The 25,939-nt window shown below is 46.0% G+C and overlaps 1 protein-coding gene across 1 annotated transcript; it reads right to left on the bottom strand.

The window, feature by feature from the left end:
• Positions 1–3,296: 3,296 nt before the first annotated feature.
• LOC142563071 (uncharacterized) lies at positions 3,297–23,150 on the bottom strand. The gene is made up of 2 exons (XM_075673585.1): positions 22,534–23,150; positions 3,297–4,526 (listed from the first exon to the last, which is right to left on the bottom strand). Exons 1-2 carry the CDS (start codon positions 22,873–22,875, stop codon positions 3,414–3,416), a joined length of 1,455 nt encoding a protein of 484 aa, XP_075529700.1. The 5' UTR covers positions 22,876–23,150; the 3' UTR covers positions 3,297–3,413.
• Positions 23,151–25,939: the final 2,789 nt, after the last annotated feature.

Below are 25,939 nucleotides of genomic sequence, written 5' to 3'. Positions count from 1 at the left end.
CGTCTCCTTTTCTAAAATCACTTCACACGCACACGCACACGCAGGTGAGGATGTATCGTTTACCACGCGATGAAGGCAGCAGACCGACAATGTCGATGTGAACGTGGTCAAAGCGAGAGTCAGGCGGACGGAAGGGTTGAAGTGGTGACTTGGTGTGGCGGGTCGTTTTTGCACGTTGGCAGCGTTGACATTCTCGAGCCCAGCGGCGGACATCTGCGTTGATGCCGGGCCACACATAACAGGAGGTGATGAGGCGCTGAGTGGCGCGAACACCGCCAAATTTCAAATTTCAATTATCGAGCTGGTGATGACGCCATGTTAGTGATGTGGTCCGCAATGGGCCAGTCACGGGATGGCCCGAAATTTGAAAGTGCTCTTTATCGAGAGGGCGATGATTATTCTATCACATGACTCCCAATTGGTCAATCACAAAACGGCGCCACATTTGAAATAAGAATTGGTCGAGAGAGTGATGACGTCAGTGCGGTAACGTGATCCCCAATGGACCAATCAGAGGACAGCGCCGAATTCGAAATTACGATTGGTCAATAGGGCGATGACTTCTTCAATTACGTGACCCCCAATGGACCAATCAGACGATGACACCATATTTCAATTTTCGCATTGTACGAGTAGTGACGTCGCGAAGGTCACGTGACCCTCAACAGACCACTCAGCAGGCCACGCCATGTTTTCAATTGCCACTGGTCGAGGGTGATGATATCAAGGTCACCTGACTGACCAATCAGAGGACGGCGCCGAATTTGAAATTACTGTTCGTTGAGAAGGCCATATCATTAACGTGACGTGACCTTCAGCGGACCGCACCAATCAGAGGACAGTGCCATACTTGAGATGGAAAAATACCCTAAAAATCTGGTAGGAGGCCCGCGTCTACGACTACACTTGATGGTACCAAATACAACGGTGGACGCGCGGGCTGCGTGCTTGCCAGAGGAGCTGCCAGAGCTGTGACGTTAGGCTGAATCACTGCACTAGAGCTCTCGTAGTAATCTCAGGACACTGCGCGATTTGTCATTATTAAACGATTTGCATAGTTACTGCACCAGGAGTTAACAAGCAACCCAAGAGGACGAAATTGGGAGCGCCCAAAAAGCAACCGCTAGAGGAAACGACGAATTTCTCAAACAGCAGGTCTATAGGCGAACCAGCTTTCAGAAATGCACTTTAAGTTGAAGCCCATGCTTGACTTTACATAAATGACGCCTGGTGTGAACGCGCCCAAGACACTCATAGCGTTTCCTGTGGTGCGTTCCCGGCAGGCGTCATTGAAATCAAGTCAAGCGTGGGCTTCAAGTTAGGATGCATTTGTGAATACGGGGGATAGCCTCCCGACGAATTCTCTGCGCGACACTAAGGATTGCTGGAAGTAATGAGGAATCAGAATTTAGTGAGGTATATGTGGGGAAGATTATCAAATGAAGATTCGTATACATGAACGAGTGAATAAAGACAGCATGTTATCGCATCTTCTTCGCATCGAACTGATTGATCGCCCTTACATTTTTTTAAGACTAGAAAGAGTGCCGGGCTAGTTGGTAGTACAGTTTTTTTTTTCCAGCAAATTCAAAATCTAACTTTTTCACAAGAAAGAGGACACCTACGCTTCTGTGTCTCCATATGTGAAGGCAACAGTGCAATAGCGCGTAATCAAGCCTAGTACACCTCAATCCGCCCTATTACAACCTAATTCACCCTTAATACCCCGCAACCTATCAGAATACACCGTATTGCAAAGGAATTCGCCCTCAATTCAATGCAATCTACTCCAAAGTAATCCACCATGGTCCGCCCTTGATCTAACGTTATCCAGTCTTAATCCAACGTCAACCATCTCTATTCGCCCCAATCCTACCTAATTCTCTCTTAATACACTCCAATCTGTGAAATATGCCGTTAATGCACGATAATTCACCGTAATCCGACTTAATCCACTTCAATCCAACCATGCATCCTCAATCCAACGCAATCCACCACTAACCCAACACACCCCACCCTTAATCCAATGTCTTGGGAGGCATGCGTGTTTCCGGCATATAAAAGAAGCCCTTGCTTGTACTGTAGGCGTTCCGGTATGCCGTATTGCCGTAGTCTTTGGCACGGCGGCGGCGGAATGCTTTCGGGCACGGCTAGCAGGTTCGGACGGTTTCTGCAATGTGAGCCTAGTAACGAGACTCGCATTGCCTTACATTTCGCCTCAAAGGAAAACGGAACATTAGACAGGACGGACGTTGACACCAACAAAGTGGTGGCGCTTTGCTTGCCACTCCTATGCGCCAGTGCAGGGAGGGAGGCAAGCACGCAGACGAGCCCTCTTTACAACTGAACGTCAGCTGCGTAACAGGTGAACGCCGCACTTGAAATTTATCAAGCGGGTGAAGCGGCCGTAGGAGAGTGAGGGTGAACTTTCTCGTTATTCGATGTACTCTCACAGCGGGCGCCCGATGTAAGGGCTTTAGACCCATGATGCAGCAGCGCCCTACTGCCTCTCGTGTGCCCGGAGGCGTGGGCCGCGTATTGGAATAAAAACGCTATGGAATAAAAAAGTTAACAGTAGCCCTTGTCCGCGGTTCACGCTTTCTTTCTTGCCGCGTCTTTTTTTTTTTTGCGATCCTAAACCAAGTTATATATGCACCAACTATACCTTCCAAACGTCCTTTTAAAAAGGAAATTTTACCGCAAAGTTGATGGCACTTAATTCGCAAATTGTTAGATGTGCTCTAAATAAACTAGAGAGAAATGTAATTAGTGAAACAGTTAATCAAATCCGCGTCTGATCGCTCGTAGACGTCATGTCCGCCTCGTCGAGTAATTTGGTTCAATGGTAGAATTGTGCTATCAGCCAGAGGTAATTTTTTTTCAAAATAATGGCGCAGCTAACACAATGAATATATTTTGTAGATGATTCCCCTTTGTATGTGTGCCGTAAATTAACATCGCAAAATGAAACAAAGTACCTGACTTAAGCAAGCCTACACGATAGGAATTGAATTAACGCGCACGGATTGTCTCGCCAGGCATGCAAGCTTTTTGTAGCAGCACTGAAGGCATCGTCTCTAACGTTTTTGAAGTTTGGCTAATATATATATATATATATATATATATATATATATATAACAGCAAATATCTCCCATAATGGAATATTATTTTGAATTCACTCCGTCTGCGAGTCACCTACACATACTGTTCTGAATGGAACACTACACAGTTGAAAGGCAATTTTATAAACTCACACTAAAGCGGTGTCGGGTAGGCAAGCACACATTGCAAAGCTATTGAAAAAAGATCGAAGCTTTATTTTGCTTTCAACGAAGGCATTTGGAAGAGCGAAATTCGCTTCCAGGAAATAAAACGGCATGTGTATTTAATGGAATACGCAAAATTCCCCTCATTTATTCTGCTACGGGCTTCGGAAGCAGCTCCCACACTACGTGAAGCTTGTCCTCCGTGACGTACCCTTCACGTTCAAGATCATTGAGGCTAAATGAAATTGATCGGTTCTCACAGTGCGTGTTGGCTGCTTCTCCGGGTCTTCCAAAGAACTCAATTTCACCGCCGTTGATCCACTCCTTCTGGCACTTCTTGCTTTGGGACGGATGCTTGACGGTCACCCGAATGTTCTGACTGAAAGGCCACCGAAGAAATTCGTCGATCGCACCCTTGTGCAGCTTAATACAAGGATGCAGTAACACATGATCTCCCTCTTTTCTGAAGTGCAGTCCTGGCGACACGAGATAGCCAGATATGTATATTTTTTCTTCCCAGCAAATATGATAGCCTACAGAATATGCGCTATTTTTCATTGCTTCGTATCCCTTAACAAGAAACTCATATCGCTTAATGTTTATTGTGTGTAAGGCCAGTTCTTTATTCAATGTGCCCTGTCCTTTCTTCTTAGGGTCCTTCGATCCACCAATACCTGCAACACTTCCTGCGCCATTTATGGAGAATGTCCTTGCGGTGTCCTGCAACACTTCCTTCAGATCTTTTATTGAATCCGTTAAGGTTCCCGAAAGCACACGTGTCTCTCCGCTGTGGTCAATCAATCTTTCCTCGACCTCTCTAACTGAAGATAACGTAACTGTACATTGTGAAGTAAGGTGATCCAAGGTACTATTTCCGCTTGGCCTTTGTAGCAGTGCTTCTTTGACCGTGTTTATGCAATGTGAGATCTCATTTAGCCGGTCATTTTGGACAATATGATCCCTAATAACTTCGTCTAGACTGTCTTTAATTTCAACTCCTCGCACGTCTAAGCTCGCATTCAGAGCCATGATCATTGCTTTTTCGTCACTGTGTGACTTTTCTACAGCATCGGACGTCGGAGACACCGCATAGTCTTGGCATTTGCTCTGTAAATGCGCGGACACCTTACTACGCAGCACCAGCTTTGAACATTTAGGGCACGACGTAGCGTGGTGCTCACAGTCATTGCAAAAATGCTTGTTCAACTCTGATGCAAGCAAAACGACGTCGCAGCCGCGTTCTTCATTCCAACATTTGATCTGAAATGAAAAAAAGATGCGTTTAGGCAATTTTCCGTAGAATCATTATACCATTTTCCATTCTAACATATTCTATGTTTTTTCATGCCTTCGAAGTTTCTGTCACACGAGCACTAATTTATGTTCTTTTAAGATGTTGACCATACTGCAGACACAAATGGTTCGGAAGAAACAAGAAATGCGGCAGCGACAACCTCATTTGAGTGCGACATTACATGAACTATTGCTGTTTGGCTTAAAGAAGGATTTTCACTAATCGTGTTAATTTTCAGGAGCGAAACGGTGACACCACTTGTATCATGTGTGCAAACTGGTGGTATTTGCATTGCGAAGGAGAGTGGTTCTTGAAGGTGAAATGTCTTAATACGTTGAGGTAACATCGTTTGCTCCGATTGGGTGGCGTTGTGTTCACGTTCAGCAATCCGTTTTCGTTCCGGTTGGGCACTGAAATCTTCAGGCGTCTGAGCCGCTTAACAACGAGGAGCGGTTCGGTATGGTTACGTAGGCGTTCCTCGAACTCGGCTTGGGTGAGAGGCTTCTTGAGAAGAAATATTCTTTTTTTTTCGGAAAACGCTTACGTAGAGCGATGCGTATACTACGAAGGTAACAGGCTGCACGGAATAAATATTTCAATTCAGATAATTACACTCAAATGGCGCTATTGACCCAAGGACGCACAGATACCTCAGAACACAAGCGGGCCACCAATCGAATTGCTATTTCAAGAACTCTAGCCTTTATATATCCATCCCTGTATTGACCTGCGCATACGAAGGCATGCACATGGTAGTCATTCTCCGTCATGCAAAATGTGTATTTATTTTTCTGATTCCAGCAAAGACATATTACGAAGCTACCGTCAACAGGCTACAGGCTACAGTTTCTATTATAAATAATGCCTGTATAATTTCTCTCTCTAGATTTGAGTTTCCCTGGAAAAATCGTCTTCTAAAACATGGGAGTGCACGCGCTCTTATTCTAATGGGCTCGCTAAATACCTTTTATGCCCATTCTTCACGTTATTGCAGTACTAACGTGCTCGATCATTGAAACACTGTTCCGTTTGTCCTACAGATACCTAAGCACAGCTAAGTCGTATCTGGGAAATGACGTTCTCCGTACGGTCTGTAAACCTTGTTTTACAATAGGTGGTGCACTGGGGCCTATCGTGTTCTTCCACTCGACTACACACAGTACACAGCTTGCAAGGGGCACTGGAAAGTAAATTCTCATTATAACGGTTGAATACTTTCCTCAAGTTGTGCGATAAGATCACTGCACTGGTCTCTTGTGGCTTTCTTCGCGTGCTGGTTCGCAACCTATGCCTTTTTCTTTTTGCTAGATGGTTTCACATACTCAATTGATAAGACAACGGGGAAAAGCCGCTCCCGATAATCATGCTGTCCAAATTAAAGAAAGAAGTCATTGCTCGATCTCGTGCTCGCAGGGGTGCTTCAATGCATCCCTTATACAGGTCGCCGCTATGATCATCTTAATCAGTGCAGAGCGTGTTCTGTTAAAATAAATACTGGCGACGACAGTATACCGACACGGACAAGCCCAAACGTTCAACAGAATTTTATTTCGGTCAGAGGCGTAAATATAAAGAGTCTACTACACATTCGCAATAAAGCAACAAAGATACGTGCTCACCTGGTCTCAATGGTTTTCTTTTGGTTTGTTGCTTCATTGCACATGAGCCGTGAACTCCTTATAATAATGCCTCTGACTCAAGAAAAGATTTAGTTGAAAGTCTGTGCTTGTCCGTGTGGATATCTTCTCGTGATACAGCTCCGCACACACTGCATCGAGGAGCTTCCCAGGTGCGGTGTTTCAAATCCGGTGGTATCTAATGTCTCTCTAATTGGACTGGAGAGGTGCATTCTCACGGCGGTTGAAATCTCTTTATGTACCGATGACATCCGAACATGGCGCTGGGGTAGCAACAGGTGCGTCTTACGAACAAGTTTCCAGAAAGCTATGAATTCCATTAAAACATTTCTATTCGCGCGAAGTCTAACGATGTCGCCAGAAAAGCGTGCCGCCCTTGCAGCCGAAAGCACACGCCTATCGATTCCAGTTCTTCTGCAGCAGGAGTTTCTTCGAGTACACATGCGCTTTGCTGCCACAGTTTCGGGTTACTCGCTTGCTTCACGTAGCAGTACTGTGGTGCTGAGCTCGGTCTCGCTGAATTATCAAAGCCCTTCGATGCCGACAGAACCAACGTGTAAAAGTCCTTCGTGGTCCACTGTCACTTTCGTGCCTAGGTTCAAGAGCGAGACAAAGGTAGCACAAAAGAGATACGTAACGTTTTCGTAGCGTTTATCCAAGACGATAAGAACGGGTTAAAGAAGACACGAATGAGAGAACTTCGGGGGGAAAACGTCGTATATCACTGCTAATGTCCGGCTTAATTACTTTCTTGAGACGATCTAGAACAGGTCTGCAAGACGTATTCAAAAAGCTGGTCTAGAAATAGGATTGGGAAAGACACAAGTAATCCCTTTGCCAAAACTATTCGTAACCAATTGCTAAACGTTTTTAGGACGTTACCAAAAAGCTGGTCTAGAAGCGGTCTTGAAAGGTTTACGATCATCTGAAGCTAACTTTCGCGGGTGACGGGCGCGATCAGACATCGTTGTTCAAAACACCCGTTTAGTTTCGCCTCACGCGACTGGCCTATGCCGCGCAGATGTCGTCAGCCGCACGGCCTAGGCCAATCGCGTGAGGTGAAACTGATCGGGCGTTTCGAACAACGATCTCCAATCGCGCCCTAGATGAGTAGAAGCGTCGGTGTCGACTGTAAGAGCCATGGCGCAGTGCCAAGCACTGTTCCCCGCATGGCCGGCGCATCCTCGACCAAGTCGCACGAAAATGAGCCTGTTAGAAATAATAAATCCTTAATACCGCCTTTAGTAAGCTAAGATGCTTACACCCACAATGGGAATGACATCCTGCAAAGAACAAATGGCCACGTCTTGGCAGGTGGCCAGACCAAGCCCTTCATGCCAAGAGTGCATGAAATGAGAACATTGTGACAAAGCAAAAACACTTTATTAAAATGTAATGCTTATGCAAGGTTCGAACAAACTGTGTGAGAAATGCAAATAGAAGTAAAAGTATATCAACAATGGCAAAAGTCGCAGAAAGAATTCGTAATAAACTCGAAAGTGAACATTCACTAGTACATAAACAAAATTCCAAGTACACATACAAAATTGAACAGAAAAATCTGGAGTGTACTAAAGTGTCTAATTTATCATAGTAAAGTGCACGTGCTATTAGATGGACTAGAGTTATGCAGAAGTGACATCGGAGCGAATGGAAGAAGTAGACTGAAAAATGCAAGAGTATGAATCGGATGGTAAGTGCCCCCAAGCAATGTTACCAATCAGCTAGAAGCTTGAAAAGAGCACAAAAAGAAATACCACGGCATACCATCATAAAACAATCCTGTGACAAAAATAAAAAAAAAACGAACAATGCGAAATTGGGAATATTGCCTTTAGGATATATCAAAGAAGGTAATGGCGAGAAAAAATAACCATACAACAAAAAAGCAATAAAGTGAAATTAGTACAGAATACTTAAATGGGGGATTCAGTGTAACAAGTGAACGCTACTGTAGTACAGCGAACGATGAGACAGTAATGCTGCATCTTGCCACTCCAGAACGTGAGAAATGAATACGCAAGCCTCATATTAGAAACCTACATAAACATGGAAATAAACTGGAATGCACTGGAAGCTGCATTTGTGTAACAAAGGAAGCAATGGTCATAATAAATAGTAAGTGTTTTATCTAAAAAGCCCTTTACAAGAGGCAAAGTTGTACCTCTCTGGCGAAAACAAAGTTGCAACGAATAATTTGCAAACCAGCAAATACATTAATTAGCACACTGACATGTCACACTTTGCGCACATCTCCAGTCTCCTAAAGTAAAAAAAAGCACTCTAAATGAGAAAGACGTTTAACACATGTAGCCCAGAGCAAATTGTTTGCCAGTTCACCAAAACTTTCACATCCAAAAACAATTGCCAAAAAGTCCACGCACAGTTCCACTGATGTTTACCAAGTCACCCCCACTTTCACGTCCAAAAATATTTGGCACACCGTCCAGGCAGAGCTTCATAGATAAAGAGCTTGAGAGCACCCTACTGATTATTGTGCAGTCCCGCTGCTGGAAATAGAACTGCCGCACATGCTGGCAGTGGTTTCAATGTAGACACACTTGCTGCCCTGGACAGGTATGCCCAGATATCTGCGCTGGTGCTCCATTTTGTCGAAGTAGACACATAGATCCACTACGCTGGTAATTGAAATGTTTTGAATGCACAAGTATTGGCTTCACGAGAAAGACTTGCCCACATACCACCACTGGCATATATATGCACTTGCTCTTCACTCAGTAGCATTGAACTTAAAGTGTTCCCTATGTGGGAGCCATGTGTAAAACCGGTGTCACACGACCACTCTCGATCGCGATCAAGCCCGATCCGGATCGAAATTATCAAAGCGACTGGCTCACTCTCGTAGCTTGCGCAGAGGAGCCAATTAAGGCCGAGAAATTCGATTTCTAACAGACTGGATAGCGGCTAAAAAAGCCTCGTGTGAAACCGGTATCAAATAATGCACAGACGTACGCGAGGAAAATGTGCTGCACAAGGACAAAGAACTGCGACATGCCCTGTTGTGCGAAGCGCGCGAACAGAACACATGTATATATATATATATATATATATATATATATATATATATATATATATATATATATATATATATAAACTGCGAGAGCGCTTCGCGAACTCCATGCGCACACATGGCACCCGCACGAACTCGGCAGGCCGCCGACGAAGTAAAGCGCGAAGGCGCACAGCGTACATTGCGACACATGTCCCAAACTGCAAACAATCGTACTACCTAAAGCATACAAGTTATTTTATACCAAGGGCATACTCGACTCACGTACGGAGTATCCACAAGCGAGTTATGCAGCGTACATGCTGTATCCATTCGCCAAATAGTAAGATTGATAACAAGCACAAAGCTACAAGGGACTCAATACATTGCTACCATTTGAGGTGTCAAATAAAATCGAATTTGGCCGTTTCATATATTGGACACAATATATGGACACATCTGGTACCCGGTAATACCATGAAATACCCATCACGTGGGTAAAGGGGGGAAAACGCAATCGAGAACCTGAAGCGCAAACGATAAAAGCATGGTATGGTGCACGCAAAATTCTGTCAGTGCGCTGTAGCGCGAGGGAAGAAAATAGGGCGAGCACTTGACCTCACCTTTTGGGATACCGCACTAGTACTGAATAATAAAATAAAGCCTGTTTGAACCTGTTCCCTTGTCTGCAACACTCTTGCTTAACGGGAGACTAAAATACCACAATGACGGCTCTATTGCGGAGATCGGCAAGGTGCGCAGACAGAAATTCTTCGCATTCTGCAAGTGCTTTCTTGTTAGGATCACGCATAGCGGCCAATCCCGACGCTAGGGACACACAGGCACGATTTCGTCCCTCTAACTTTCGTCCTTATACTGCCCTTAACGCCTTAATTACAGCGTCAGTGAAAAGGCGCCTCACATAACATGACAATAAACTTGAAGAGCTGATTAGTGCCCTCCACTCCGCGCCCTCCAATAGAAAACACTACTGATTTCCAAATTAAACTACACAAACAGATCGCACAACCCAAACTAACAAACTAACCGAACTGCACATTCAGAACAGCCGCTATCATCCACAGCGCAATGCAAGTGCGATAACGCTATTATGCCCGGCTCAAACATAATCACAGAATGTCGTTTTCTTGACAGCAAAGCACTGCAACACTTTCATGACAAAGGGCAGCGGCAGCACATTCAGAACAGTCGCAAACAGACTATAGTGCCATGCGAGTGCGATAACGCAACTATGCCCGGCTTCACGAATAACGTGGCCGCCTTGGTCACATACCAATTGAAAACACTACTGATTACAAAATTAAAACCACACAAACATATCGCACAACCCAAACTGATCACAGAATATCGTTTTCTTGACAGCACAACACTGCAACACTTACATAGCAAAGGGCAGCGGCAGCACATTCAGAACAGCCGCAAACACACCACAGCGCAATGCGAGTGCGGTGACGTGACGACGCCATGACGACGCGACTATGCCCGGCTCGCCCGGCTGCCCGGCATCACGAATCACGTGGCCACATTGGTCACATGATTTGACGACGGTATCGCCACCTTGAGCAAGGTTGGATCGCGCTGATGGGTTGTTGAATATTGTAGAAGCCGCTAAAGAGGCGGACGCGCCGTGGCGTGGCGATGGCGCCTTGAGTCGTTTACATCACGACGGACGCGCCTACATCATCTAACGTTGGTGCGCAGAATTCCTTCGAGTGTTACCAAATCCTCCCTCTATCAGTCACCGCCCTTCAGCTGCAGCCACTGAACTAGCTGCACTGTGGGACGATTTTATTTGCGTCATAGAGCAGACAGATTGAGTCTACGGCAACCTTCACCGACTCAAGAGCAGCCCTGCGGTTCCAGAAGTCGCCACGCATGCACGAACCTCGCAATAGACATGAGACGCCTATGCAATAAAGCTTGCTAACTGCACCACATCGTTGTGCTGCCGTGGCTACCATCCCACTGCGAAATACAAAGCAGCGTCCAAGCTGGCCTTGGTGGCAAATGTGGACAGGACACTTCGAGAGAAATGGTCCAGATGCCTCTCTCGATTAAAGATGCGGCGACACTGGTATTTGCATGCGCTTGGCGTCTCCAGCGATCCCTCTCAACAGATGCAAGCTACCAACACGGAGATTAATTTAGAAGGCCTCGTATTTTTAATGTGCACTTGCTCCCATTGAAACGCCGCCACCGCTGCAGCAAAGCCACTAAGCGACCACGGCGGGTGGTCGGCGGTAGTGCGGCTGCCGGTGAGGCCAGAGCGTAGCCATTGCGGCCATGCCTCTGCTACCATTAGGCCACATCCGTGTGTGACTGCTGTGTTCGGTGGCAGCGCATTGAAGTGTGTACACGCTAAAGACAATTCTGCATCCTTTGCAGCCATCCAAAGCAGCGGCCGAGATAATCAGCGCTACAGGCAAGATCTGCGACCGTCACGATTCTACCACGTGACGAAGATAGCTGGGGGCGTCGCTGTACCTTCCCGACGGCGGAAGGCTAAAATACGGTCCCCCTGAGCCCAGGCGTCCAGTTCGGCGGCAGCGCGTTGAAGTGTGCACACGCTTAAGACAATTCTGCATCCTTTGCAGCCATCTCAAGAAGCGGCCGAAACAATAAGCGCTACAGGCAAGATCTGCGACCATCAAGGCTCTACCACGTGACGAAGATAGCTGGGGGCGTCGCTGTAGCTTCCCGACGGCGGAAGGCTTAAATACGGTCCCCCTGAGCCCAGGCGTCCAGTTCGGCGGCAGCGCGTTGAAGTGTACACACGCTAAAGACAATTCTGCTTCATTTGCAGCCATTTCAACAAACGGCCGAGACAATCAGCGCTACAGGCAAGATCTGCGACTTGCGACTGTCAAGGCTCTACCACGTGACGAAGATAGCTGGGGTCGTCGCTGTACCTTCCCGACGGCGGACGGCTTAAATACGGTCCCCCTGAGCCCAGGCGTCCAGTTCGGCAGCAGCGCATTGAAGTGTGCACACGCTAAAGACAATTCTGCATCCTTTGCAGGTGAGAAATAGTGTCTATTTGCTTTGAAATCGTCTTTGCAACTCTGCGCTGCTGCCGAACACGCCTGTTGTCGTTGTCCTTTTTTTTTGTATGAAAGTGATTGGATTGATACCTGTACTATCGTACAATGACGCCGGGGAAAGGGAAAGAAGGGGAAAGTGATGTTGCAGGCTTGTTTGCACAATTTAAGCGGGAAATGCGTGCTGAACTCAGGGACCTGAGAAAGTTTGTTCAGCACTGCAGTGACACGTGTGACGATGTCAAAGACGTGACCCGGGATCTAAAGGCACTAAGAGATGAATTAAAAAGCTTGGTGTCTGAGAATCAAAAACTAAAAGCTGAAAACAAGCAGTTATCTCTGAAATTACAAGAGTTGGAACAATATCAAACAAGTAAGAACCTTGAAATAAAGGGTGTTCCGGACGAGTGCGACTCTTTAGTAGCCATTCGAAAAATCTGCGAAATAGAGAGGCAGTCGATGAGAGGGACATTGATATATTACATAGAGTTCCAACTGCGAACTCAACAATCAAGAACATTGTTCGTTCTGCGAGGTGTGCTAAGAGAGACTCGATATTAGCCGAGGCTAAGAAAATGAGAATTGGCGCAAAAGACGTTGGCCTGGTTGGTGTTAACAGTGCAATTTTCGTCAATGAACATTTGACACGCCACAACAAGCAGTTACTTGGAGCAACAGTGGCAAAGAAGAAAGAGCTCAAATGGAAGTTTGTGTGGACAGCAGGTGGCAACATCCTAGCAAGGAAAGACGAAGATAGTCCTGTCCTGTGAATAACTTCTTCCGATGACCTTGCCAAAGTTAACTAAAGATTGTATCAGCTAATTATAAGCTTGCTTTCTCTTTACTGTAGATGAGTACGTGTGATGTATACACAGCAGAAGTATTTAACACCGCATTTAAGACCAAGCAAAGTAACTTCTCTCTGATTCATTTCAACATTAGAAGCATAAAAAACAAGCTTGACAGCCTACAAATTTTCTTGGAGTCTCTCGTTCTGAGATTTGAAGTCATTGTTCTTACGGAGACTTGGCTGACGATTACTGATGATACACCCGTCATTAATAATTACACCTGCATACGCTTGGACCGCGTAGGGAAAAGAGGAGGGGGTGTGGCGGTATATATCAGCCATAGCTATGCTTAGACCATTATTGAGGAGTACACAATTAGAAATGTATATGTTGAATGCTTAGTTATAAAAACATCTCAATTGCAGCTTGCTGCCATATATAGGCAACCAGCTGGTTCTAAATGCGAGTTCTTAAATTTTCTTGAGCAATTGATGCAGGTTTTTCAGACAAGCAAGTTACCTTTTGTGTTGGTGGTGATATATATAGAGAGAGATGCAAATGAGAGAAAGGCAGGGAGGTTAACCAGACTTAAGACCTCCGGTTTGCTACCCTGCACTAGGGGAAGTAATGACAGAAAGAAGAGCGTGACAAAAATAAAAGCGTGAGAAAAAAATATGAAAAGGGATGAAATGGGGTCCTTATAGTCTTTCTAATAGGCCACTGTCACGTAGAAAAGTCAACAAAGCCTTGACCGACTTTTGCTGAGACGACAGTTCACGTCGGCATTCCAAAACTAACTGTTCTGAAAGTGGCCTGTCGTCAAGGCGTGCCAACGTGGTCGCTAGTGACAGCCGGTGCGCGCTGTATTGAGGACAATGACAGAGCACGTGTTCGATGGTCTCCTCGCCGCCGCAGTGTCTGCAAGCCGCGCTGTCGTCCATACCGACTCGGAAGGCGAAGGATCTTGTGTAGGCGACACCAAGCCACAGTCGGCAAAGTACTGCTGTTTCTAGTCGGGAGAGTCCAGATGGGGGTCGAACTCGAAGGGATGGGTCCAGTCGGTGTAAACGTGTATGCTGTAAGCTTGGTGTGTTCCATAAAGTTTTGATGGATTCATTTGCAAGCACACGAATTTTCGTTGCACTGTCTGTTCTTGAGAATGGAATGGAGTCTTGCAAGCCCTTCTCATGTGCAGATCGTTCTGCTGCGTCGGCAAGTTCATTGCCCATTATGCCACAGTGGCTTGGAATCCACTGCAACGTGATGTCGTGTCCTTGCTCGACGAGGTGGTGAAGCAGCAGTCTGATTTCTAGAACTAGTTGTTCGTGGGGTCCTCGGCGTAAGGCAGAAACCAAACAATGAAGTGCAGCCTTGGAGTCAGTGAACACGCTCCATTTCTTGGGTAGTTCATCAGAAATTACACGAAGTGCACAACGAATAGCAGCAAGCTCCGCGGCAGTCGATGTAGTCTGGTGAGAGAGTCGAATATTTATGGTGGAAGGTTTTGCAGGAAAGATCACCGATCCTGCACACCCATTCACCGTGGTTGAAGCGTCAGTATACAGATGATGATGATCGTTGTACGTCTCGTACAGCAAGAGCAGTGAAAGCTGCTTGAGGGCTGGAGACGAGAGTTGGGCTTTTGTTCGTATGCCTGGCACGATAAGTCGAACCTTTGCTAGAGCCAAGCACCATGGTGGAAACGGAACTTTCGCTGGAGCTGTATAACCTGATGGAAGGTATGCACAATAGGGCAGGACAGTTTCACAAAAGGAAGCACATGGTCGATCCTCTAGCAGTGAGGCTAGATGATGGGCAGGGGCTCGAGCATGGTGTCCTACGTGTGCTCTGAGTGCTTCCATGACTATATGGGTCTTGGCTGGGAAATCGTGTGCAATCGCAATGGTTTCAGTCGTTGACAAACACCGCGGCAATCCAAGACACACTCTTAGCGCCTGGGCCTGGACGCTTTCGAGTGTGTGGATATTCCTTCTGCAGGTGTTGGTCAGCACAGGCAAGCTGTATCGCAAATACCCAAGAAAGAGCGTCCTGTACAGTTGCATCATTGCATGTACTGAAGTACCCCAGACATTTCCTCCAAGAAACTTTTTGAAGCCTGGCGCTTTTTGAAGCCTGGCGCGCACTTGCGGCCGTGTCACACCAGATGCCCACATGCAGATGTCATCGGCATACATTGAAATTTTAACTGTGTTCGGAAGTCGTTCCACGGGACCAATGAGTACAAGGTTGAAAAGCGTAGGACTCAAGACACCACCTTGTGGAACTCCATGGTGCGTATAATATTCCGAGGTTGAGCCAGCTTCAGTAGAGCTTCAATAGAGACCGCCTATGTAAATAACTGCGAGTCCAACGATATAATGGACCGCCTAGGCCCACCGATTCCAATGCTTCAAGTATGGCGTCATGAAGAACGTTGTCGTAGGCTCCCTTTATATCTAAGAACATTGCGACAGATAACCTCTTACACGTTTTTTGGTGTTGAACATAGGTTACCAGATCGATAACGTTGTCGATAGAACATCGGTGACGTCGAAAACCAGCCATGGCGTCCGGGTAGATTTCGTAATGTTCAAGATACCACTCAAGTCTGGCGAGGATCATTCGCTCCATTACCTTCCCAACGCAACTTGCCAGTGCAATCGGTCGGTATGAAGTAATCTCTAAGGGAGACTTGCCAGGCTTAAGAAGCGGTACAAGGCGGCTGAGCTTCCAATCTTGAGGAACTTTGCCCTCTTGCCAGGACTCGTTATAGATATGAAGGAGTGCACTTCGTGCCCGTTCACCAAGGTGACATAGCATGCGGTAAGATATGTCATCCGGACCAGGCGACGACGACCGATTACACAGGGCGAGCGCCGCGTCAAGCTCTTGCGTCGTGAAAGGCAGATCCATGCGTGAATCGCGTGAATCTGGAATACGGTTCAATGTAAGCGAACCTGTGCGACTTGGCTGGCCCGCAATCATAGCACAGAAGTCTTCGGCCACATCAATCTCTTGTCGGCGCTGGAATAGTGCTAGGGCCTTAAACGGGAAACGCTGTTCCGGAACAGAACGTAGACCTCGCACAGTTCTCCATATTTGAGATAGCGCTTTGCGGGGATCTAGCGACGCACAAAATTTCGACCAACGCTGAGCCTCTAGTTTATCCATGCACCGTTGTATCTTCTTTTGCATTCGCCTGGCTGTTCTGAGATCCTGAATTTACTTAGTGCGTCGATATCTCCTTTCGGCACGACGGCGAATCGCACGAAGCCGCTCCAATTCCTGGTCGAATTCAGAATACCTTGGAGAACACGTAAGTGTGCGCGTGGCCGTCTGTGCCGTTTTCTTAATAGCTTGTTGAAGTCCACAAGAGAGGCCTTTGTGACAAGCGTCCTCAATCTGGGATTTAAAGACAGACCAATCTATTCTTCGTATCGTGGTGAACGTATACGTGTTAGACATTCCCTTGATCTTGAGGTAAGTGGGGATGTGGTCACTTCCGTGCGTTTCAATGTCCAAAAACCACTTAACATGTCTGGCGAGGCGGTGGGAGACGAAAGTCAAATCGAGGCAGCTGCTGTACGTTATTCCCCGCAGAAATGTTGGAATCGCGTCATTCAGCAGGTAGAGACTATTGTTGGAAGCTAATGAAGCTAGTCGTCTTCCCGTCGCGTTAACCTTTGAGCTTCCCCAAATGGTATGGTGAGCGTTGAAACCCCAGTGATAATCCATGGACCAGGTTGTGTTTTCAAGATGTCTTCTAGTCTTTTGGTGTCAAATCGACTTGATGGAGACAGATACACCCCCAAGAGTGCAAAGGTGACTTTCCTATTTTTAACAGTCATGCACACATACTGATTGTCGTCATGATGTTGCACCGGTTGGACGACGTAAGTGAGTTCACGGCGAATAAACACGACCACCTTGCTACTTTTGATGTCGCTTGATGAGGATATTGTCTCGTAGCCGGATAGTCTCCTTGGATGGGATAATCTTGGTTCACAGATGACAATGATTGGAAAGTGGTTAGTGAGAACAAATTGACGAAAATCGGCGATGCGAGATCTTAGACCTCTCGCGTTCCACTGAAGGATCGACGCTTCTTTGACCTCCTTACGAAATGACTTGTGATTGTCAGTCATGGCTTCACTCAAGGCTTGCTAGGACGGGGCTCAGCGCGTCGAGCACTTGTAGTCCACTACGAGCAGACGGAGTGTCAACGCTTGTCAGCATGGCCCTGATGACATTCACAATGGATCGCAGCGCCGGGATCATTTGGCAGTCGACTGTTGAAGCCTCACCGACAGAAGCGGGCTTCGATGGGAGCATCAAGCGTGGAGGCTCCTTAGAAGACTGAGAGCTTGCAAGCGCCGGCCACTCATCCACGGGGGCAGCAGTTCCCCTCTGAGGCCTCCTTGCGCTCTCGGGCGTTCCATATGAAGATGATGGCGTTGGCGCAAGCGGCGCACGAGCTCCACCCTGTCTTGAGCGTTTCCGTCGATGACGACGTCGAAGCCGGATCTTTCCTGAGGCTTCTCTATGGGTTGAGTTATCCCTCACCATTTGCTTCAGAACTTCGAACTCTTTTTTGATTCTTGGGCATTCTTTAGACGTCGCTTCATGGCTGCCTTCACAGGTGCCACACCTTAAGTTTGTGGCACGGCACACATCTACCGTGTGTGACTCCGCGCACCGGGGGCATATTGGGGAGTTTGTGCAGGCGCCCTTAACATGTCCGATCTTAAAGCACTTGTGGCATTGAAGCGGCTTTGGGATAAACCGTCGTACGACATGTCGGAAGTGACCGACCTTTACGTGCGAAGGGATGGAATCCCCCTTGAACACAATCTTGACACAACGGCTGTTGCCAAGTCGGCATACGTGCGTGATGACCATTCCTTCGTATGCCGGTTTGATCAGAATTGGCAGGTCAGAGTTCGAAATAGCCAAGTCAACATCGTAGATCACACCTGCAGTGCAGGCCCCATCCATAGGCATGACCGATCGTACTTTTATGTTGCCCAAATCTGTTATCTGTCGCAGCGTCTCCAGCGTGGTTCCACGGGTTGTGTCGACAGCTAGAACAATCTTTCGTGTGTTCAGCCGGACTTCCTTGGTTTCGTTAGGCGGCTTTCCCTCAAGAAAAACAGAGAGAGCTTGCCTGTTCAATACTCGAAGGTTGACAGAAGAATCCACTGGCATGAAGAGGATGGTGTGCGGCCAGCGTTCACTACCTGCCTGCATGGTTGACGTACTCGCTGGTGGCGACGCCTTGATAAGCCTCCTTTTAGCCCTTCGGCTCCTCACCGACACGAAGCTGTCATCAGATGAGTCGTCACCTGTGATTGAGTAGACCTCTGTGTCTTCGCTGGTGCTGGACCAGGTGCCTCGTTTCCTTGAGGAACTTGTTAATGTAGTGATCATGCCAGACGGGCCGGCAATAGGCTCTACATCCATGGCCACAGGAGTAGGAGTCTCTCTTGAGCGGTCACTGGTGGTTGACCAGGTGCCTTGACTCATAGAAGAGATTGCCGTTGCAGACTTCTGGCAGCACGGGCCTGCGGAACGTTCCGCGTCCATCGCCTCAAGCCAGGACGCAGAAAATGCCCCAGAGACTGATGAAAATTTGACGAAAACTGGCTAGCTGGGACAGATGCGTTCTAGCACCGAGTAACTTCGTCTTCGTCAGCCGGTGGTGATATAAATATAAATACAGTTAGTAATGACCAGTACGCGATGAATTACAAGAGCCTGATTATGTCATACGGATGTGAAAATTTGATTTCGGTTCCCACACGCATTGGCCCTAAAACAGCTACAGCGATAGACATCTGTGTTACGAATATCAGTGTATCAGAAATAATAGGCGGAGTGATAGTTAGCGACATAAGTGATCATCTACCCGCGTTTTGTGTTGCTGATCACTTCACACGCAGACATGTTGTAGTAAGCAAATATCGAGTGATAAATGACAAATCGCTTGAAAGCTTTTTTTTGTTAGTGGAGGCCATAAATTCGACTAGCGGGTATGACTGCAGTGATCCTAAAGATGCTTACGAGCAATTCTTCAAGAAGTTAAATGTAAGTTATGATGATGCGTTTCCTTTACAATGTGGCCGAAACAATAAGAAAGCAATAAGAAAACCTTGGATTAATCCTGCACTATACGGAAGAATAAGAGAAAAAAACAAAATGTATCACACTTTTATTAGTACGCACGATGTAAACCAATTTAAGGACTTCAAGAAGCTTCGAAATAAACTAACTTCAGATGTAAAGAAAGCAAAAGAAAATTATTATGAAAGTTTGTTTCTTCGCCATCAAACTAATGTAACAAAGATATGGGAAACAGCAAACATATTGGCAAGCAGAAACAATGCCATAACCAGCGTACAAGAGATTGAGATAAATGGAAACGCGATAGCTGGGCACTGTTTGGCAAACACATTCAATAAGTACTTTATACAGTCAGGAAAGGCAGATAGCGGAATTGTAGGCAGTCAACAGCCAACAAGACACATCAGTTCTTATCAAATTTGTTTGTTTTGTATCACGTCTCCCCGCAAGAGACTGAAGAGTTACTTAATAGAATAAAACATGGCGCCACTGGTTATGATGAATTTAGGGCTGAGCCAGTAAAGTATGCTTCTAAGGTAATAAAAAACGTTCTCACCTATATCAACTTAATGTTCGATACTGGTATCTTCCCTGACCAACAGAAAATAGCAAGGGTTGTTCCAATCCACAAATCCGGAGACAAAAACGCCCTTACAAATTATCGGCCAATATCGGTATTACCTGTTTTATCAAGTCTTTGAGTGGGCAATTACTGATCGCATAACAAAGTTCTTAGAGAAATATAATATCATATCTATTTCGTAATTCGGATCAAACTAAAAACACAAGTCAACTGAACAGGCACTACTTCGTGTAAAGGAGAAAATTATTCAAAGTATTCAAAATAAGAATTTTACTTTAGGTCTCTTTCTAGATTTGCGGAAAGCATTTGATTCGGTGAATCATTATATTCTACTTCTAAAACTGCAGTGTTATGGAATACGTGCCATGTCATTGAAATTAATAACCAGCTACCTTGAGAAACGCTTCCAATTTACAGATGTTAATAATTATTCCTCGACGTCGTTAAATGTAACAAATGGAGTACCCCAAGGATCAGTATTAGGTCCTACCCTGTTTTTGTTATACATTAATGACATAACTCAGATTGACAACACCCTTGATATAGTAATGTTTGCGGACGATACTAACGTATTTTTTACTTCACGGACGAAACGTGAACTTCAAGAAAAAACTAATCATTATCTACAAAACCTATCCAAATGGCTAAATGATAATTGTCTACAATTAAATGCCTCTAAAACTAAATACATCATTTTTCTTCTCCAAATAAACGCGACCAACGTGACATGCATATTACGTACAGAACCGAGATTATTCAGCAAACACCTGAGCAAAAATTCCTAGGCGTTTGGTTCCAAGAGTCTTTGCTACGGTCATGTCACGTCGACCATTTGATAGTCGATATAGCTCGATCAATAGGATGTATTAGAAAGATTTCTACATTAATACCTCTTCGGTTAAAAAAAGAACTCTTTATTATACTCTAGTATATTCTATGATTGCCTACTGTTCGCAAGTATGGGGCGCCACCACTCAGCGCAACTATAATAGATTAACGGTACTACAAAAGCGCGTGCTACGTATTTTTGAAAATTATGCAGGAGATAACCGTGACTTACGTACCAGGGAGTTATTTCTGAAACACGACATGCTTATGGCCAATCAAATTTATCTCTATAAATTAGTGCAACATATACACACCACAAACATATACAAAGACAGTGATATGGTAGTTGAACATAAGTACGGGTTTAGGCAGCATAGGAGGACGCTTCCGAAGATGAGGACAAATTACGGGAAACAATCGGTAACGTATCAAGCTATACAGATTCTAAATAAACAGAAAAGACATACTAAATTGGGCAGACAGCCGTGGTAAACTTAAAGGAATGTACAAAACGTTCCTTGTCAGAACAGCATGTGTATTTTAGACTGTTTTACATTACTTTCTACTATGTCCATGACATTCCTGATTTTCTTTTTTTTCTGTTTTTGTAAGCACAATGTACTGGTACATAATCGTTCTCTACATATCTGTAACATGATAAAGGGTCTACTAGCTATCTAACACATGAATCCTGTGTGACCTTTTCTATATGTATATCTATCTGCGTGATCTATGTACACATGTATGCATTTCATACTACTTATCTGATCTATTAGAAGTCACTTTTTTTCCTTCGTCGGCTGTAAATTGAGTGCAACTGTAATTTTAATATAATGTGCACCTTACTGTATATGTTATTGTACGCGTAAATGCTTTATGAACTGAACGGGGGCAGGGGCCCAGTCAGGCTATTTCAGCCATTAGGCTCTGTCTCCGCAGGAAATTCCCTGAAATAAACTGATTTTTTTTTTATTTTGACATCACAGAAGTGGGTCCAGGACCAATCCTCTGTGCGGCACGGAGAACTCCCGATTTGCGAGCGAAGCCGGCCGGTTCTCCTCAAACAGGTTTCGTTGAGTCGCCGTGAAGCTAACATGGACGAACATTAAAAACACTCCCGTTCCGCGGTAAACTTGTAGACGCACATGCATGTTATTCACGGCTTCGTTATCACAGCTTGCGCTTACGATTAAGTATAGGATGGAGCAGGTATTCGCGATACTGATTTGGAAAGCACTGCGAGTCGAACGCACATGGTGCAAACCCACACAAGCCGACAGCCCCACGCTCCTGGCATCGCGCTTGAAACGTTGAACACTGTACTTGAATATGGCTTATTGGAGAATAACAGTAAATATTTGAGTACAATTTAGTAAATCAGTACGTTTTTTGATGATTAAGACACGCAACCTAGCCTCCTTCGCCGTGAAAGACCAGTTGCGTAAAAAAAAAGGTCGCAGAACAAGACAGACGAGAAAAAGCATAGGAAAACTGTAACATGCCTGCATTAAAGTAGACGATAAAAACGAAAGTAGTGCACCCTATGCCGCACTAACGGATGCGAGTAAGCATACCCGAATAGAAGGGCAGTTCATAAATCAGTAGCGCTGCCGCATACTCGCTGCTGGCTCCGCTCAACATATCTGATTGCGCACGAGTTCCCATAGCTTTCAGTCAGTAGTGAGGCTTATAGCGATATAGAAGTGGGATACGATAAATACAGACAACAGTGTCAAAGTATTTGCTTCTCCTCACGGTTTACCGCGTATGTAATATTTCCATATTTGCTTTCATCTACCTTACACGTGATTCATCAGCTCTAACAGCAAATCACCCCTATTTATAAAAAGAATGCCCATTTTACTTTCTAAATTTATCCAGTGCATTTTGCTAAAATGACCTGGATAAAACTGACACACGAATTCGCTCACTCGTGCTCTCTTACCTTGCGCCTCAGCAGGTTCTCCAACGGAAAGTCTCTCCACTCAGCTTCCTCTGGAAGAAACTGGTCACCGTCGAGTAGACAGGCGTGTCTGTCGTTGAGTAAGCACAGCTCGTAGCAGCTTTTGCAAAGCACGTCTCGACAGGGCAGAAAAACTGTCTTTCTGGGCAGCACACCACATGCGCCGCATACTCTGTTAGCAGGAACAGGCTCGACGAAATGCAAAGGTCTCCAGTCCAGTTCCTCGGTAAAACCGCACAGCGTGTACAGCTTGCCTTGAGAAGCCATGACGGACGGCGCATACGTCGACTGCGAAACGCCGTGCCAACGATTCTGCGGAAACATGGAAGCGTTGCGTACGCGCTATATCCCGTCAGCTGTTGCCAAGGCTACGATCACTCTGATTATGCTACGGCCAGTTCCTGACTGTTCAAGGCCAGGACGCCGCTCGCTCCGTCTCGCTCGGCGCCGCGCGCGCTCCTTCCCTTCGGGTATGCTTGGGGTGTGGGTGGCTCGAGCCGAACTTGTTGAAGGGTGTGTCGTCTCCTTTCTGCTGCCATGCCTCAACCACAGTTCCTTCTCATAAATCACGAGAGTCAATAAAATTTGGGGCTTGGATATCGCAAGCTATGTAGCGTTGAACGGGGAAACTGGTTTTACAGTGCATATACGCGCCGTGTCTGTCCATAAATTTTGCGTAAGAAGAATGTTTGCAAATTCAATACGCGAAGTTGTGTTCCATGCTTGGCTGAACACTTAGCATTCCGTTAGAATTTTGCTATGAGAGACATTGCACTTTACATGACAGAAAAGTCTTGGTAATCGGCGTCAGCATGTTATCCGTCTTAAGGCCAGAATACACGGAGCGAACTTTCACAACGAAGTTCGGGCGGCAGAAAATCAGCCGCGGCGCGACGCCGTATGTTCGTCAGGCTGCGCTACATGAAGCGAAGACACGGCGGCCGCCGCCGGCGAGCCGCTGCGTTGTTATCAGTGTGGCTAGACGAGGCAAATGCGCTGTAGTGAAACACATGACAAAAAAAAAACTTTAACGACAACTATCATCGCTTTTGAATTGCGGAACACTCTAAAAACACGCAAAGTTTTGTTTAGAAATGATTTCTAGTGTTTTTTATATGTTTGAGACATTCATGTGCCGATGTAGTTTAAAGAAAGCGGCGATGCTATGCGTTGTGGCAAAGCTGGGCGGTTAAACAACTCTCGGCTCCTCCAACTCCGCGGCTCTGTTCTATGGCTCGACGCGCGCGCGGCCGCGCCGCTTTGGATGCCATGAATACGAAAAGCGGAAGACCTGCGTGAACGATAGAGCGGCATGGGGCTACACGGGCAAGCGGGGAAGCATAGTCGGAAGTCGGGGCGGATAGCGAGACCTGATTGGCCCACTCTGGGGCGCCGCTCGTTTGCCCCTTCCGGTGTCGTCGACGGCCGACCAACTTTCCTGCGCCAGCTAGATCGGCGGCGAACGACGTTTTCTCTTCCGCCGCGCTTCCCGCGTACGCCGCCGGGCGTCGAACGCCGACTATTCGTCGCATATACGCTCCGTGTATCCTGGCCTTTAGAAAGACTTATCCCAGCGAAGCTGACATCATGATTCTTATTACTCTGGTGAGTCGTTCTAGCCAGATATGGTCATTTATTAATGCGTAAAAGAAAAAGTTAGGCGCCCGTTTTTTATGAAAAAGTTTGCTGCTAGTTTCACCCCTCTCTGAAACAGGCCTCCAAAAAACGAATCGCTCATGGCTGCTAACACGACGGCACGTCATGTAGAGTATTTACATAGTTAATTCGCAAATACCATAGTAGAAATCACCTGAGAGAAAAGTCTCGTTAAGATCGAGAGCCGATCAATTGCAAGCGATGAAATGTTTCATAGTGGCCCTCAGTAGCCTTTATCGACAATATGGCACACCCATCACGCAACGGTAGCACGCAACGGTAGGAACCGAGTGTCGGTATGGCGAGGCACGCTTTGTTCGTGAAATCCATTACTTTACTACAATTTCAAATTGAAACCATAAAGCATTTTTTTGCAGCTGCAATTGGAATGGCTAAAATATTCTCGAGCTACTACAGCGCAGCTTAGATTGCATAGAAAATGAAAATTCAAGCACTTTCTGTCTCACCATGCCTCGATCTAGCGTTGTTTAAATATGCAAACAGAGAACTATTCGCTCCGTCGGTACATAAAAGAGAACCTCGTCCAACTGCAGGCAAAATAAAGTTTGCTCCAATCCAATCGCAAACATTCATAAACAGAACACCAGAAAACTTAGATATATATTCACTTGATTTTTGACCCTCCAAAGGGGAATTATATCTTCAATATGTCCCATACTACTAATGATTGACGCTTCGACTTCTTTCTGGCTGCAGCACGCGGTCCAACAGGCATATTTCGCTGAAAAATTTAGGCCGAATAGCCTGTGTCAGTTCGCCAAACAAATTCGTCATGTATATTCCCCAAGCTACAAGGACCAGTAAATTCTCAAGTGAGTTGAACGTGTAGCACAGAAAAGGGAATTGGTACAATCCATTTTGTATTCTGTAAATAGAGGTAAGTCTTCATTAGCTTTACTTCAAATTACCGCCGCTTAAAATAAACACGTGAAAAATCGCCTAATCTTAAGAAGCTGTCAAAGAAGCAAGTTGTGCTTGTAGAACCTAACTGCAGTAACAGTTAAGTCCTCGTGTTACTGCCGAGCGTTTCTGTGAAGAAACGCGAAAATTCGATATTACACCATGAACTACTCGCCGTGAGCAAACCAGTTTTAGCGGATTGTAACTGTTTTAGAAGTCATATATTGCCAGCGTCCGTGACATACTTGTTGCACCGCGGCAGGCATGGTATCATAACTGGATTCTTATTTTGTATATTTTTGCGGTTGTCGATTGAAAAACCCGCAATGGGCTGGTCTGCGCTCCTTCGGCTGGCACTGTAGCGTTGCCTTCGAGAGCTACATTGTCGTCTAAGAAATAAGCTCTTTGAATAAATTTTCGCAAATGAAGACGTCGTAAAAATATATTTGAGACGAGCGCCATAAGTATACAAGCAGAGCGAACGAGGGCGAGCAAACGAAAACACCGCAGAAAGCGCCCGGACACCGCGCGAACTGTAGCAGACGACAGGCGCGAGTCCTTGCCCTGACGTCACGCGAGCGGCGCTCGCAGCGCCCCTGTAGTTCGTTCTCGAGGCTAATAGATGTAACGGTGTGGAAATAATCTTATTCGGCTAGCTGCGTAAGTGTTGTTACCGACAATCTTATCGCCTTTTTCGGATTGGCGATTTGTAAAGGTCGCGAACGTTAAACTAAAGGCTGTGGAAAAGCAATTTACTGACACGGCAAGGAGTAGCCTACGATGGAAGCCCGACTAACTGCGAAATGAAAAA

Source organism: Dermacentor variabilis, chromosome 11, assembly GCF_050947875.1.
Source record: "Dermacentor variabilis isolate Ectoservices chromosome 11, ASM5094787v1, whole genome shotgun sequence".
NCBI classification, from domain to species: Eukaryota; Metazoa; Arthropoda; class Arachnida; order Ixodida; family Ixodidae; genus Dermacentor; species Dermacentor variabilis.
Note: the sequence above shows the minus strand (reverse complement) of the source record. Positions and strands in the feature narration are given on the sequence as shown.